The following is a 17,779-nucleotide window of genomic DNA, read 5'->3' as shown; positions in this document are numbered from 1 at the left end:
CGGTGAGTAAAATCATGATGGTTCATTTCTCCTAGTAAAAATGGCCTGCAGTGTCCAAGTGGAAAGGAGATTTCATCAACAAAATATATGCTCACTAATTATTTCCGTTTGCTATTTTGTCAAACATAGTTTATTTTAGTCAATAACAAATTTTTATCTGATTTAATTTAACGTTTTTCTCATTCTTAATTTAAATTACGATACTCTTTAAAAAATTAAAAAGGGGAATTCTGTACCATTTGAACTAAATTATCCCACTGAATTATCCCAATGTTTATTCTCAGATTAACATCCAATTATAAAAATATTATTGCTTTTTTTTAAACATTTAAAAACATTAAAGGGGAATTAAATGTTACACTTTCCCCAGTCACAGTACGTAAAGGGGAACTGCTCTTTTTTTGGAACTTTGCCTATCCTTCACAATCTTGCAATCAAAATCTGCTTACGATGGAGCCTATAAAAGCCCTTAAAAACATCCAAGCACCTCCATTAAGTTTTATATGCATGATGTAAGTATATATGTAATGTAGTAACAGGCACATTTATAATAACATTTAATATTTACGTATTTTGATCATTTTAAGCATACGCCGCACATTAATCTCCAAAACGCATCACATTTGCTTTTTTTCCCCACTACGTCACTGACTATTACTCACTGCAGACTTCATGATAACAAATCACTTACTGTACAAGCTCTGCTGTCATTAGGATGCCAACTGATAAAATCTTGTTATAGTCCCGTTTAGATGAAAAATGACTTATAATCCTCGCAAAGAAAAGGGGCGTAGAAACAAGCGTCTTTTTGTGTTCTCGCCATTACCACGTCTAAACTGGCTGTCAAAGTGTAGCAGCATGTCTGATTACATCCTTGTCTTTCTACTATCCAGGTGAGAGGCAACATAGGCACACACGCTAGTGATCATGGAGCCGCTATAAATAGTTTGTCTTCATTAGCGCTTATAATAACAATATCACTAATACTTGGTTAATATTCAAGTCGCCAAATGTAAATAGAGTATTGTAGGCGCTTTGTTGGATGTTTTTGTTTTTGTTTTTTATGGGCAGAATAGTGGCTTAGCTGTAAGCAAATATTTAAGTTTATTTTGAGATAGTCCGCATTAAAAAAACACAAAAAAAACACACATCCGTTGTTGTCTTTCATAATGATTGTGAATAATAGGCAACATTTTTTTTAAGTGCAGTTCTCCTTTAACTAATTAAATGTGTTACTTGAAAAAAATTACAGAGTGTTTCTTATAGTCAGAGAGACAAAATAATTTGAAATAAATACTGTACTGTAAAATGGGTCTTGTGATCACCATTCATGTATTTTTCTTTTTAAATGCAATTTCATCATTTCTCATAAAATGGACTCAAGTGCAAAGACAATTTCACTTTGATGTCAGAATGACAATGTGAGGTCGATTACTTAAATGCTCCAATTGGTATTTTAGCGTAGATACTTTATATAAGTTCATAGGGGGCGGCATGGCGTGGTGGGTAGAGCGGCCGTGCGAGAAACCTGAGGGTTGCCGGTTCGCTCCCCGCCTCTTGACATCCTAATCGCTGCCGTTGTGTCCTTGGGCAGGACACTTCACCCTTGCTCCCGGTGCCGCTCACTCTGGTGAATGAATGATGAATGATAGGTGGTGGTCGCAGGGGCCGTAGGCGCAAACTGGCAGCCACGCTTCCGTCAGTCTACCCCAGGGCAGCTGTGGCTATGAAAGTAGCTTACCACCAGCAGGTGTGAATGAATGATGGCTTCTCACTTCTCTGTGAAGCGCTTTGAGTGTCTAGAAAAGCGCTATATAAATCTAATCCATTATTATGATTATAGTGTATTAATTTCCCCCATTTTATTAATATTTCGATTTAATGTATTTTTGAGGGTAACGTCAGTTTTACAGCTGCCTAATCAAATTAAATAAGATAATACAAAAAAAATCACAAAGTGAAATTCAGTTACAAAATACTGTATGAGCCAAAATATTACATTGCAATGTATTCAGATTTAATATTAAAATGTATGAGTATTTTTACTTTTCCAAAATATTATCAATTTCAATTTTACACCTGTCCAGTTATAATCCTTAAAAAATTACAATAATTAGATTTTTTTTTTTTATTAGTCAGAGGCACACAAAAAAAAAGATTAAAAACAAATGTGCTGCAATACAAAAAGGGTCTTGTGATCATTATATTCATGCTTATGTTTTAATGTATGGTAAAAATAAAACTAGCCCTCATTGTCCAAGTGCAAAAACACATTTTCCATATGAAGTACAATTTTATTATTTTACTATCATAGAAAATTATGGATAATTAATACTAGATTTTTTCATTCGTTTTTTCCTTTTTTTCATATTTTTATATAATTTAATGTGAATTTTTAAGTGGAAAATTCAGTTTTACAACTGGCTAGTCAATTAACATAAGAAAATACTGTACAAACAAAAAAGGGTATTTCAATAGCAACATTTGAGCAAATATGAAACATTTTATATTGATTAATTTATGTGAATTAATATTTAATATATTATTTTTTGTTTTACATTTATATTTCAAAGGGAATTATATTTCACAGCTGCAAAGGCATAATATTTCGAAAAACACATTTCATTTAAAAAAATATAATATAGTTTTTTAAATAATCAGTCAAACATTTTTTTATAATTACAAATAAATGGTCTAATGTAACCGTTAGTTTTATTCATACATTTGTTTCATCGTTTAAATGGCATCAAGTGTTGATAAGAATCAGCACTCACACTAACAGTGACATTCCAGTGCCTCAAAGCTATGCTGGAAAATAAATGTTTTGATTTTGTTTTGTAATCCCAGCATCCCCCTGGATCGACTCGAGCAAATCAGCCAATAAGATTGACCTCTACGATGTACGCAGACGGCCATGGTGCGTGTAAACTCCACACATCATATCCATGTACTAGCATAAAGTGTTTCCCTTTCTCAAATACACATTGTTACTCACCAGGTACATCCAGGGGGCGGCCTCACCCAAGGACATGCTGATCCTGGTGGACGCGTGAGTGACCACCTTATGATTCGACTCGTACAGTCAGCCGGAATATTGCACAGCCTTTGACCTTTGACCTGCCCGTGGGCGCCGCGCTCTCTTGTCTGCCGCCTCAGTGGCCGTGTGACGCTGACGAGCACGCGGGGCCGCCACGGCCATTCCCCCCCACCCCCGAAAATAGTTAAATGCAACAAAATAACTGTATTCAATTATATTACATACAAATCAACAGACTCCGAAATGTAAATATTAATGGATGTCATGTGACGTACAACTTGCAGGAGCGGCAGCGTGTCGGGTTTGACCCTCAAGCTGATCCGAACGTCTGTCAGCAAGATGCTTGAGACGCTGTCCGACGACGACTACGTCAACGTCGTCTATGTGAGTGTCCATGCAGCCAACATGTAACATGAATATAGCATTGTGGTATGGAATTGTTGTACTTCACATCCAATCAGATTGCCTTGATGTTGTGCACAGCCACTCGGGATCAGTGCTGAGCTGTATTAACCATTCTTAATTGCCTCCCTTTATTTACATTTCTGCTGTCTTTCTTGTCAATTTGCCATTTGAGAGTCACTACTTGCAAAATGTGACCTTTTCTCTCTGTGTGTGTGTGTGTGTTAATATCGTTGTTTACACAACATGAAAAGTGCTTGTTATCGAGCGTCTTCATGGGCCGCACGCATGACGACGCCTGTGCAAAACGCCGCACAAGTTGGACCAATGAACGCTTGCACAGTTGAAGGCTGCACGTGGCGTGTAATGTTACAGAAACCGGCCACGACTCAAGTCAGCCGCTGATGCGTTCACTGACAAGGGGAATATTCATCACTTTAAAGTGCCACGCGCTTGCTGTTTCCTGGCAATCGTGTTTAGGAAAATGTGATCTGAAAGGCTTTCAGCCATGTTTAAAATATTGTGTATGCTTGGCACGGGATTGGTCGATTAATCTATAAATATACACCCCCCCCCACCAAATCCAAATAAATGACATTTTTATTTGCTATTCAAAGCGAGCAGTGATTTGATTTTCTTTCACTGCCTTGATGGAGCGCCACCTTTTTTGTTTTGTTTTTGTGGCGCTTTCAAATTAGCTAAGAGCTTTTGAAGGTAATGCAATTAGTTGACAATTGATGCAAGCGCTTTTCAGCTTCATAACGGAAGAGCACTTTGATGTGTTTGAGTAGCAAGTAAAACTATATATTGCATATTTTACTCCCACACATGCAAACTAGTCTTTTCCCACTGCCGTTCAAATGCACACAAAATAAGACACAACTTAACATTTATGTACAGTATGATCATACTGAACCTAATAGGAGACCATGTTAGTCTGAAAAAGATAAGTCATCTTTTACTCGGAGTCTTGAGACTGAATTTGAGCCGTCAACAATATCCATCCATCCATCTTCCGCTTATCCGAGGTCAGGTGGCAGAGGCAGCAGCCTAAGCAGAGAAGCCCAATCTTCCCTCTCCCCAGCTACTTTGTCTGGCTTTTTCCGGGGGATTCAGAGGCGTTCCCAGGCCAGCTGCGAGACGTAGCCTCTCCGTGTCCTAGGTCTTCCCAGTGGCTTCCTGCCGGTTGGATGTGCCCTAAACACCTCCCCAACAACGGGTCCGACTTACTGCCGGCAATGCGGACCAAGCTTTGACACTGATCATACAGGGAGCGGACCGCCACAATCAGGCGGTTCGATACACCATACTCTCTTAGCACTCTCCACAGGACTTCCAGAGGGATACGTCGAATGCCTTCTTCAAGTCCACAAGACATGTCGGCGGGTTAAGCAAACTCCCATGTACTTTCAAGGATCCTGCCGCGAGTATAGAGCTGGTCCACAGTTCCACGACCAGGAAGAAAGCCACACAGCTTCTTCTGGAACCAAGGTTCAAATATCCGGCGTAGCCCCCTCTCCAGTACACCTAAGTAGACCTTACAGGGAAGGCTGAAGAGTGTGATTCTGCGATAGTTAGAACATACACTCTGGTTCCCCTTTTTAAATAGAGGAACCACCACCCCAGTTTGCCAATCCAAAGGCAGCGCAACGGATGCCCACACAATGCACAAGTCTTGTCAACTAAGACAGCCCCACAGCATCCAAAACCTTAATGAACTCAGGGCTGATCTCATCTATCCCCGGGGTCCTGCCACCAAGGAGCTTTTTAACGGGGACCCCAGCCCCAGAAATAGGACAGCCCACCAGAAGGACCAATAGGACTCCTTCAGCTTGACAGCATCCGTCACTGCTTGTGTCCACAAGCAGGTTTTGGGATTACCGCCACAGCAGGCACTGACCACCTTACGGACACCGCTCCAATCAGCTGCCTCGACAATAGGGGCACGGAACATGGTCCACTCGGACTCAATATCCAGCACCTTCCCTGTGACATTTTCAAAGTTCTTCCGTAGGTGGAATTTGAAATTCTCTCTGACGGTAGACTCTACGAGACGTTCCCAGCAGACCCTTACCATGCTTTTGGGCCTACCAGGCCTGTCTCGCATCCTTCCCCGCTGTCAGAGGCGACTCACCACCAGGTGGTGATCGGTTGAAAGCTCAGCCCCTCTCTTGACCAGAGTGTCCAAAATATGAGACTGCAAATCCGATGATATAACCACAAAGTCGATCATCGAAATACGGCCGAGGGTGTCCTGGTGCCAAGTGCATATGGACACCATTATGTTTGAACTTGGTGTTTGTTCTGGACCATCTGTGACGAGCACAAAAGTCCAATAACAAAACACTACTCTGTTTTAAATCTGAGCGGCTGTTCCTCCCAATCACGCCTCTCCAGGTTTCACTGTTGTTGCTAATGTGAGCATTGGAGTCACCCTGTAAAACAAGGGAATCGCCTAAGGGAGCACTCTCCAGTATTCCCTCTAGGGACTCTAAAACGGACAGGTACTCTGAACTGCCGTGTGGTGTGTAAGCACAAACAGCAAGCTACCCTCTCGTCCACCGGGTTAAACTCCAACGTGCAGGCTCTGTGCCGCGGGGCAACAAGTATTGCCACCCGTTGCCGCTCACTGCTGGCAACGTCAGAGTGATAGAGAGTCCAACCCCTCTCGAGAAGTCTGGTTGCCGAGCCCTTGCTCTGCATCAAAGTGAGACTGACTAGATTTAGCCGGAACTTCTCCACCTTGCGCACCAGCTCAGCCTCCCCAATGAGGTGACATTCCACGTCCCAAGAGCTTCCTTCTTTAGCCAAGGATTGGTCTGCCAAGGACCTCTTTGGGCTGTGGCCAGCTGGGTCCCATGGGGGAAGGCCTGGCCACCAGGCGCTCTCCATTTAACCCTACCTCCTGGCCTGGCTCCAAAGGGGGGCCCTAGTGACCTGCGTCCGGGCGAGGGAAAATTATGTTCCTGGTGTCGTCTATTCATAGAAGTTTTTAAGTTGTTTTTTGTCTGGTCCCTCAACTAGGATCTGTTTGTCATAAAAGCCCCAGACATCATAGCTGCTAGGATCATTAGGACACGCAAACTCCTCTACCACGATTAAATGGAAGCTCAAAGAGGAGACAATATAAAAATATTTTAAAAAACTCAATGCAAATTGCATTTTTTAAATAAAAACAGCTATTGAAAAGAGGGGTTGTCTTATGTACTAAGTGTGTCCTGATGAAACAAATAAAACACTGTACTGACCGGAATATGAGTGTAGTTTTTCCATTGAAAACCGTCTAAAAAGAAGTTGTCTTATATTCAGTTGTAATATAATCAGTGTGGTAGTGCAAGGATGTGCTGATAAAATAAAGAAAATACCGTTTTGACTGGAATGTAAGACAGCATTTTTCCACAGAAATAGGTCTGAAAGGGTGGTCGTCTTATATTAAAGCTTGTTTATTTTGTAGTCTTTACAGTACTTTAAGTGTATGGTGATGAAATAAAGGAAAAATATATTTACGCGAATACAAGACGTTAATTTTGCCCTATAAGATAGTTTAAGAGGAGCGCTTGTCTTATATTCAGGGTTACTTCTATTATAGTCAGTATGGTGTGCTGCAGACATAAAGAAAATACCGTTTTGACTGGAGTATAACAAAGCATTTTCCCACAGAAATCGTTCTTAAAAAAAGTGGTTGTTCTATATTCAGGGATGCTTCATTTTTCAATACGGTATAGTAAGGGTATGCTGACGAAATAAAGATAACTATTATGAGAAAGTAATTTTGACCTCGAAAATAGTCTGAAAAGGAGTGATTGTCTTATATCCAGGGTTTTTTGTATTAGTCAGTATTGTGCTGCAAGGGTGTGACAATACTGTAGTTATATATAAGATGGTGGTTTTGCCCTAGAAAACAGTCTGAAAAATGAGTGGTAGTCTTATATCCAGGACTGCTTGTATTTAAGTCAATATTGTAGTCTAAGTGTATGTAGATAAAGAATAAGGTCTGAGAAGCAGTGGTCATCTTATGTTCAGTGTTGCTTGTATTATAGTCAGTACGCAACTGCAAGAGTGTGCTGATTAAATAAAGACAATATAAGACGTTCCTAGAAAACAGTCGAAAAAATGTGGTCGTCTTACATTAAGGCTCGCTTAAACTGTCGTCAATATGATTATACAAGGATGTGCTGATGAAATAAAGAAAAGACGGTATTGACCCCAAATATAGGACAATATTTTTATTTCTGATTATGGTTGTGGTTGCTTTCGTGATTGCAGTAAAACTAATAATATTAATCCATAATCAGGATGTGTTTTTGTCCCTACCTTGCTATCCTTCCTTCTTCTCCTTTAGCCTCCTTGGGTCTGTAAACTTTGTTTTTTTGTTTAAAACAAAGTGTTGAAAATGAGATTGATGTCAGTTAGATACTTTATCTGCATGACGCCCAAAGTAAAAAAAAAAATCCCTGCCACATATTTTTTTAATTTCTATTCAAATATGTGCACCTACATACTTCTCCGAGCGTGTGATCCCCTTTCCCGTCATCCCGCCTTCCTCTCCCTCTTTTCCCCTCTCCAGTTTAACAACGAAGCCACGCACGTCACCTGCTTCGAGAACCTGGTGCAGGCCAACGTGCGCAACAAGAGGAAACTGAAGGACGCTGTGCAGGGCATCAGCGCCAAAGGAACCACCAACTACAAGGGGGGCTTCGAGCTGGCCTTCAAGCAGCTCGCCCAAGTATGGACGTTATTGAAGAGTGTCCTTCTAATACTGAGGGTTTTCGCAGTTTGTCCAATCATATGATCGGTTTTTATATAATAACATTTATTTTGAATAATAATTCTGTACTGTAATGATATGGAGTGAAATGTGAGACTTTTTATGCATCCATCCATCCATCCATCCATCCATTTTTTACCGCTTGTCCGTTTTGGGACCGGGGGGGGGGGGGGGTGACTGGAGCCTATTCCTGCTGCACTCGGGCGGAAGGCGGGGTACACCCTGGACAAGTCGCCATCTTATCGCAGGGCCAACACAGATAGACCGACAACACTCACATTCCCAACTAAACCAAAAAAAGAATTACTACAAAAAAAGTATTGGTTTTTTTTAATGGATTTGAAATAATTAAAATAAATACATTTTGAATAAAAATTAAAAACAATTTGGGTTGCAAACAATTTTTTGTTAATAAGAATGTTTTTTTAATTGTTTATTCTTTTGATTGCAAAACGTTTTTTGTTGCAAATATTTAGTTTGGTTGCAAATCTTTTCTGCATTTTTTGTTGTTTATAAATGGGATTTTTTTTACACTGTTTTTTTTGGGGGGGGGTTGACAAATGTTTTTTTGGTCAGTCCTACCCAAAACAATAATTTGTAAACAACAAAAACATTTGTAAACAAAACTCTTTGCAACCCCTCACCTCCAAAAATAGCATCCCCACATGTTTTTTTTTTCAAATGAACAAAAGATTTGCAACCCAAACTTTTTTTTGTTTACAATTATTTTTTTAAATTATATATATATATATATTTTTTTTATATAACTTTAAATCCATTGCTGTATTTTCTTGCACTTTTTTTTGTTTGCAAATATGTTTACTTCAGTCGCTAGCACGCTCGTCTCTTATGCCAAACGACCCAGGTTCGAGTCCCGGACGGAACGAAAAGCAGTGACCGAACCAAGTGGGCTAAACAAGTCCATTTTTTTGGTTGCATAAAAGGATTTCTTTCCATACATACTGTAATGACATCTTGGTCCTATGATAGTCTGACGATAGTGAGTCTTTGTCGCCCTCTTGTGGTTGTACCAACATTTGCAGTTTTCTTCCAGGTGAACGTGTCCCGGGCCAACTGCAACAAGATCATCATGCTCTTCACCGATGGAGGCGAGGAGCGTGCTGAGGAGATCTTTGAGAAATACAACCCCAAACAAGCTGTGAGCGCCCACAACCTAAATATTTTTTTCGGTTTTTTTTATAACTAAGTTACATTTCCTTACCTTACAGGTGCGCATTTTTACGTTCTCAGTTGGGCAGCACAACTATGACAAGGGGCCCGTACAGTGGATGGCGTGCACTAACAAAGGTAAGACTTACACCATCATTTAGACCAGGGCTGTCAAACTCAATTTATTAAGGGCCACATCGCAATTGTGGCTGCCCTAAGAGGGCCACATGTAGCAGTGATTATAAATGAATACAAACACATAATAGCTTTGTTACACAACTAGAAAAAGCAACTGTTTTTGATTATTAGATTTTTTCAAACAGATTATTGAACACCTTGCTTTGAAACTAAGTCAAGATGACAAGCACATATTTATGTATTTATTTTTGACAACAAAACAAAAATGCTTGGTACATCTTGTTGCTTGATCAGTGTGAAACATATGCAATAGCATGTGCAACATGTTTCTGTCACAATTGAAAGCACAAATACATTTGGTCAGAAAGTGCTTTTTTTTATAATTTCAAGACTTTTAGGCCACATAAATGATGTGGTGGGCCACGATAAAAAGTGACTGGCCACAAATGACGTGGGAGACCACATAAAACAATGTAGCGGGCCATATTAAAATGACATGGAGAGCCACCTTAAAACGATTTGACTGGCCACATAAATAAGGTGGCGGACGACATAAAATGATGTGGCGGACCACATAAAAAGACATAGTGGACCACATTAGAATTATGTGGCATGCCACTTTAAAATTATGGTACGGGTGACATTTAAGAGCAGGCTTAAGACCCACATTTTTGATTTAGCTTTTACCTGAAATTATTATTATTTTTTCAAGTCATTTGTATTTTACTTTTTATCCTATTAGTTATGCAAGATTGTATTGACTTTTATTTATTTATTTATTTACTGTATATTCATTTTATTTTTTCTATTAATCTTCATATGTCTTATTTGTATTTTATTCTTTATCTCTCCTCATGGTTCTTACTATTTTACAAGTTTTATTATTATTTTTTTCCAACGTTCCTCAGATGAGCCATCTGCCTCAGGGGTTATCGGCCGCCTCTGTGTCAGCGTCCTGGTGGCCATGGTCTGATAACCTCCCGGTGCAGATGGCTCCTGTGATAGTGTTTACTTACATGTCTCCTCTGTACTCAGTCATGCAATCACTTGTCCATATAGTTGCATACAGTATGTGTGTATGTTGTGTTTTGTATCTGTGTCCGTGTGTACGTATGTGATAATGGGGGATATGGGTCAACGGGGTATTGTTTTTAACTTTGTAAAGCACTTTGCGTTGCATTTCTTTTATGTATGAAAAGCGCTATATCAATTTTGATTGATTGATAGATTAAAATGAAGTAGCGGTCCGCAATAAAATGATGTGGCAGCCAAGATTAGAGTAATGTGGCGGGCCAGATTTGGCCCCCGGTCCTTGAGTGTGACACCTGTGATTTAGATCATTGATGGTATGGAAACGGTGGTATAAGTTCCACTGGTGATCTATATAGTTTGCAGGAACACCAGACATGCTTTTTTTTTTTTTAAACAAAATGTTTATTTAAAAATTATGCATAAAAATTTTAATTTTTCGAAAATTGATTTACATTGAAAAAAGCAACATCTCAAAATGATCAATTCTCAGGTTACTACTATGAGATCCCTTCCATTGGTGCCATCAGGTTGAACACTCAGGTAAGGAAAATGTCTCCCTCTTGTGGCTGCTAGCAGGAATTTGATGTTTCTTTCTCTTCTGTCGTTCCTCGCAGGAGTACCTTGATGTTTTGGGCAGACCGATGGTCAAAGCGGACCGAAAGGCCAAGCAGGTCCAGTGGACCAACGTGTACCAGGATGCTCTGGTGTGTAACAAGCATTCACACACGTGTAAATATTTGTTGCTAAACTCAGTTTCAACCCTCATCAGTTTCTGGTCATTTATTGATGGCCTTTTATTTGGCTGCACTAAAATCATTTTTCATGCTACTTGAGCTTGTCTTGTGTTGCGTTAAAGCGACAGATAAGAAGTATGGAGCCAAGCTGGAGGCATCGTTAGCCTGCTGATAAGACCCCCACCCTGCCGCCTCCTCGTCTCTGTGCTTTGTTACTGCGACAGCTCGTTTTCATTTTTACACTTTTAAACTACACAGACTTCACTTCTTGTGTTGTGTTGAGTAACTTGTACTGCTTTGTGCCAACAGGAGCTCGGACTGGTCATCACAGGAACGCTTCCTGTCTTCAACAAGACCAACACAGGGTCAAAGGTTAGCTCTTGTGCTCACTATCTTGATTCTGACAGCCATTCACGCTATAATTATTGTTATTCGTTGTTATTTTTTGTATTCATATTATTTATTATTTGTCCACATTTACTTATTTATTATTATCAATTTATAGGTCTATATTTTAATTAAGTTGCTAATGAAAAAGACTGCATCAAAGTCAAATGCTTTCAGCCTTTTTCTGAATTTTTTAATGAAAAATTGGCCGGCGTGGTTTGGTTGGTAGAGTGGCCGACCAGCATCTTGAGGGTTCCAGGTTCGATCTCTGTTTCTGCCGTCCTAGTCACTGCTGTTGTGTCCTTGGGCAAGACACTTGAACACCTGCTCCCAGTGCCACCCACACTGGTTTGAATGTAGCTTAAAGATGTAGATAATGGGTTTCACTATGTAAAGCGCTTTGAGTCGCTAGAGAAAAGCGCTATATAAATATAATTCACTTAAGTTCTAATTCTGCGGCATTAATATTCTATACACATATTTGTATTATTATTGTCAATATTATTATTGTTTAACATTTTTTATTAAATACGTTATTCATACTGTATAAATGCTGGGGTATTATTTTAAATGCATGGATATTATTTGTATTATTATTATTATTATTACTACTATCATTTATACATTTATTTATATTGTATAAATACAGGGGTAATATTATTTCAAACATTTGATTGCTATTCTTATTAATATTGTTACTATTAATATTATGTTTTTTTCTTATCTATTCGTTGCTTTATTTATCTTGTACACATGATGCAATATTGTTATCTCAGACACTTGTATCCCATTCCTCTTTTTTTTCTTATCCTTATTACTATATTATATTTTTAATATTTTGTTTATCAATTACTTTATTTATGCTGTATAAATGCTGCAGTATTACTTTAAATGCTTGAATACTAATATTATTACTATTATGATTATTATTATATTTTTCATTTTGCAATTGCTTAAAACATGATGTATTTTTGTGTGTGAAATTTTACGTCATTTTATGCTTAAAAACATCACTAATAAAATAAAAATGCTGATATATTTTTTCAAGAATTTGTTATTTTTGTATTGAAGTTCCATAATTAACAATCACATTTTGTATATTTATTTAGTGGTATATTATTATAAAATCCATTGAGATGGGCAGAGTCTCACTTGGACTAACAACAAAATATTTTTAATGATATTTTTCTGTGTTTTTATTGCACTTAATTGATTTCTATATTTTGTATTTTTTTATGTTGTTATCATTATATACATTCTGGCAGACAGGCAGTCCCACTAATGTTACTATTTATTAGACATATGAATACAGTATATATCATGTGTATATATACTGTATAACTTTTTCAAAGAGGGATGATCATTAATCATTTTTATTGTAATATGATTGGACATACAGAATAAATGCTACTTGGACGTTCTCCTCGGGTCCTCACTTTTGGTTTATTGGACATGTAGAGAAGCAGAGCATTGTTGTGATGAGGGAGACAAATGATGGCGAGCTAAAGTGGGTCAAGATGAGTTTACATGTCCAACCCGTTTGACGCCGAGGTTACTTTGTCTGCAAATACCTCGTCTGTGACTCATGGCGGCATGTTGGACTTTTGGGAATGAAACTTTCCAGATATTTCCATTGCTAGCTCATTTCCTCGAAACGCCTCAGAGGAGCTGCAGGCTCCGTCATAATTAGACTTTTTTTGTATTGTGTCTTTACAGAAATCTCAGAACCAGCTCATCTTGGGTGTCATGGCCATCGACGTCTCGCTGGAAGACATCAAGAGACTCACGCCACGCTTTACTGTAAGGACATAACATTAGGTACACCTGTGAAATCTCATCACCTCCGATACGAGGACTTTTTCCTGTACTTTTTCAAGTTGGTCCGCAAAAACTGCAGTTTTACCATCTTATACAGGATATCTGACTAGCAGTAGGTTCTTAAAAACAGCAGAAGACCCCTGTCACGTAGAAGATCTTTGACGAGAAGTAACTCCTCAAAAATAGCAGGGCACGCCTTTCATATAGAGGATATTGGACTTATGTTTTTGCAGTAGGTGCTCAGCAGAATGTTCCTGCCACACATTGGACTAGTAATAGGTTCTCAAAAACAGCAGTGCGCTCCTGTCATATAGAGAAGCTTTGGCTAGCAGTAGTTTCTCAAAAACAGCAGAGGACCCCTGTAGGGCTGGACAATAAGCACATTTTGTTTTTGATTTTGATTATGGCTTCACACGATCATGAAATTAGAATAATAATAAAAAATAAACGATTAATAAAAAAAGACCACATCAACTAGAAGTCTGGGATCTCACCATGGTTGCTACTTTTTATGTAACAGCACTAGTATGCCTAATCCATAATCCCTAAACTCAACAAAAACAGTAAGGCATTTGACCGCATTCACATAACCGGGGACAGAGTTACATAATTGAAAATAAGAAAATTGAAATAAATGTAAGTGAAATGCTGTCATTATAAGGAGAAGGAACATTTGTTTGGGAGAATAATGTCCGCTCATTCATCCCTGAAACACGTCCCGAACTAAACAATGTTGAGACGGCCCCTTTTTTTTTTACATTTTATTACATTTAATTTGACACAAAAACCACACACTCTATGGTGGTAAAATAGGTCTATATGAAAATAAAAAAATCGGTATTAAAAACAAAACGGAAAACCTTAGTTTTTTTATATTACTGTTGTTGTTTTATTACTATTAATATTATTTTACTTCTTGTGGTTTATTCTTTACTAGTTTATATTCTTTTTTTAAACTATTTAAAGTTGAGTTTTTGCGGTACAATAAATACACATGCTTTTAAATTAATAAATAATTGTGTTATTAATCGTGATTACAAAATCAATCAAAATAATCGTGATTATTATTTTTGCCATAATGGTCCAGCCCTAGTCCCCTGCCACACAGAGGAGTTGGACTACAGTTTTTGTATTCAGTTTTTATTAACAGCAGAACGTTCCTGTCAGAGAATCTTGGACTAGTATTTAGGCAGCAGGTCCTCAAAAACAGCAATACACTCTTGCCATATAGATCTTATTTGAATAGCATCTTGGAGGGAGCTTTTTTTTTAAACAGTAGAGCATTTCTGTCATATTGAGGATCTTTAACGAGGTCTAAGTCCTCAAAACAGCAGAGAACCTCTGTCACATAGAGCAGTGGTTCTCAAATGGGGGTACGCGTACCCCTGGGGGTACTTGAAGGTATGCCAAGGGGTACGTGAGATTTTTTTTAAATATTCTAAAAATAGCAACAATTCAAAAATATATATATACGAATATATTTATTGAATAATACTTCAACAAAATATGAATGTAAGTTCATAAACTGAACATCAAATCAAGTAGGCTATTCCATTCATTACCATAAACCCAGAGTTTCCCCCATGCCATGATGGTTTGAACCTCACTAAAATGTCTGTCAAAAAGAACTGTGAAAAGAAATGCAACAATGCAATATTCAGTGTTGACAGCTAGATTTTTTGTGGACATGTTCCATAAATATTGATGTTAAAGATTTATTTTTTTGTGAAGAAATGTTTAGAATTAAGTTCATGAATCCAGATGGATCTCAATTACAATCCCCAAAGAGGGCACTTTAAGTTGATGATTACTTCTATGTGTAGAAAACTTTATTTATAAGTGATTCACTTGTTTATTTTTCAACAAGTTTTTAGTTATTTTTATATCTTTTTTTCCAAATAGTTCAAGAAAGACCACTACAAATGAGCAATATTTTGCACTGTTATACAATTTAATAAATCAGAAACTGATGACATAGTGCTGTATTTTACTTCTTTATCTCTTTTTTTCAACCTATCACAGTGGTTCTCAACCTTTTTTCAGTGATGTACCCCCTGTGAAATTTTTTTTAATTCAAGTACCCCCTAATCAGAGCAAAGCATTTTTGGTTGAAAAAAAGAGATAAAGACGTAAAATACAGCACTATGTCATCAGTTTCTGATATATTAAATTGTATAACTGTGCAAAATATTGCTCATTTGTTGTGGTCTTTCTTGAACTATTTGGAAAAAAAGATATAAAAATAACTAAAAACTTGTTGAAAAATAAACAAGTGATTCAATTATAAATAAAGATTTCTACACATAGAAGTAATCATCAACTTAAAGTGCCCTCTTTGGGGATTGTAATAGAGATCCATCTGGATTCATGAACTTAATTCTAAACATTTCTTCACAAAAAAAGAAATCTTTAACATCAATATTTATGGAACATGTCCCCAAAAAATCTAGCTGTCAACACTGAATATTGCATTGTTGCATTGTAATGAATGGAATAGCCTACTTGATATGATGTTCAGTTTCTGAACTTACATTCATATTTTGTTGAAGTATTATTCAATAAATATATTTATAAAGGATTTTTGAATTGTTGCTATTTTTAGAATATTAAAAAAAAATCTCACGTACCCCTTGGCATACCTTCAAGTACCCCCAGGGGTGTGCATACCCCCATTTGAGAACCACTGCCCTATCATATAGATGATCTTTAACTAGCAGTAAGTTATCAAAAATAGCAGAGGTGCCCTGTCACATAGAGGACTTGGACTGGTGTTTTGACAGTAGGTCTTCAAAAACAGCAAGACACTCTTGCTATATAGATCATATTTGACTAGTGTTTTGGAGGGAGGTTTTTAAAAACAGCAGCAAACTCATGTCATATAGAGTATCTTTAACTAGCAGTAAGTTCTCAAAACTGTAGAGGACCCCTGTCACAATGAGGATCTTGGACTAGCATGTTTGCAGTCGGCCCTCAAAAACAGCAGAGTGCTCATGTCATACGAGGACCTTGGACTAGCGTTTTTGAAGAAAGTCCTTAAAAACAGCAGTTACCTGCCATATTGATGATATTTTGATTCGTGTTTCCATTCTCCTCCAGTTCGGACCAAATGGTTACTACTTCGCCATCGACCCCAACGGATACGTGCTGCTCCACCCTAACCTCCAACCACCGGTACTTCCTGTTCTTCAGGAACACTTGAAGCGTAGCAACATCTGACTTCCTGTACATGAGTCATTGTAAAAAAAGTTCCATAAATGATGAACTTCCATGCAGACGGCTGAGTTCCACGAGCCTGTCACGCTGGACTTCCTGGATGCTGAGCTGGAGAACGAAGTCAAAGTGGAGGTGAGCATCTATGTCACATTCTCCCAAGTCCAAAAGTCACGTTGAGTGTCGTAGTTTGTACATTTTGTTTATCATTTCCTAATTATGTTTCCAGATAAGAAGGAAGATGATTGATGGTCTTACAGGGAATTATGCAATATCTGCTCTGGTCAAATCACAAGATGAGGTTGTTCTAGTTGTATTAATAACTTACTGTATTGATGGTGAGGAGAGGATTCTAACAACAACTCTTGGCCCTCGCAGCGCTACATAGATCTGGGTCAGAGGACCTACACCTTTGCACCAGTGAAGGGTACAGATTACAGGTAATCACACGTTAATTTGATGTGCTCCTTTTTCTATAAAGATTGTGCATTTTCTACTGGGAAACTGAGCAAAATGTCTCAAAAATATGTTCAAAAATGTTTAGCAGAGCACAAATCTACCCTTCAAATATCATCAAATCAATACAATAATTATTTCTTGTATTTGCCTGACCGGAACTTGCACTCAGAGAAAAACAAAATTCTGCATTTTTCATATGAGATTTTTGTGTTGCGCGTGTCTGCTCAGTCTGGCGCTGGTGCTGCCTGACTACAGCTCACATTACATCCGAGCCACCATTGGCGACACCATCACCCAAGCCAAATGTAAGTCTTCTTCCATTCATCGCTTTTTCCACACTCTTTGGCCTGTAATTTATGCACGACAATTGTTAGCCATGGAAAAAATGAGCGTGTGTGTGATGCTATTGCATCGCCATGTAAGGGCGGGGTATCAGCTTATGGTCGCTATCCATCACTTGCACACATGTCGCCTTTCTTTGGCTCGCACTATTAAGTTGTGGTGTGTTTGTGGCTGCAGACAAACTCGCTGTGTGTGTGGCGTCTTTGACAATTTAATGCCAGGGGGTGTCGATGTGTGCATGGAGTGGAAAGATTTAGTGCGTGTGCTTAGAGTCATCCTTAT

General features: G+C 38.2%; 1 protein-coding gene across 1 annotated transcript in view; it reads left to right on the top strand.

Moving 5' to 3' along the window:
- Window positions 1-17,779, top strand: part of cacna2d1a (calcium channel, voltage-dependent, alpha 2/delta subunit 1a) — an 88,467-nt gene that overhangs the window by 25,769 nt on the left and 44,919 nt on the right. Inside the window, exons 7-21 of the mRNA XM_062066739.1 lie at window positions 2,848-2,917; window positions 2,999-3,049; window positions 3,322-3,421; window positions 8,007-8,165; window positions 9,262-9,366; window positions 9,437-9,515; window positions 11,038-11,087; window positions 11,162-11,251; window positions 11,591-11,653; window positions 13,385-13,468; window positions 16,583-16,657; window positions 16,760-16,831; window positions 16,926-16,997; window positions 17,075-17,136; window positions 17,384-17,460. Of these exons, the coding sequence (XP_061922723.1) occupies window positions 2,848-2,917; window positions 2,999-3,049; window positions 3,322-3,421; window positions 8,007-8,165; window positions 9,262-9,366; window positions 9,437-9,515; window positions 11,038-11,087; window positions 11,162-11,251; window positions 11,591-11,653; window positions 13,385-13,468; window positions 16,583-16,657; window positions 16,760-16,831; window positions 16,926-16,997; window positions 17,075-17,136; window positions 17,384-17,460 (1,209 nt within the window). The remainder of the gene's footprint in view (window positions 1-2,847; window positions 2,918-2,998; window positions 3,050-3,321; window positions 3,422-8,006; window positions 8,166-9,261; window positions 9,367-9,436; window positions 9,516-11,037; window positions 11,088-11,161; window positions 11,252-11,590; window positions 11,654-13,384; window positions 13,469-16,582; window positions 16,658-16,759; window positions 16,832-16,925; window positions 16,998-17,074; window positions 17,137-17,383; window positions 17,461-17,779) is intronic.

Source organism: Entelurus aequoreus, linkage group LG12, assembly GCF_033978785.1.
Source record: "Entelurus aequoreus isolate RoL-2023_Sb linkage group LG12, RoL_Eaeq_v1.1, whole genome shotgun sequence".
Classification (NCBI taxonomy): Eukaryota; Metazoa; Chordata; class Actinopteri; order Syngnathiformes; family Syngnathidae; genus Entelurus; species Entelurus aequoreus.
The sequence above is the reverse complement of the archived record's forward strand: the minus strand, read 5'-3'. Positions and strand labels throughout refer to the sequence as shown.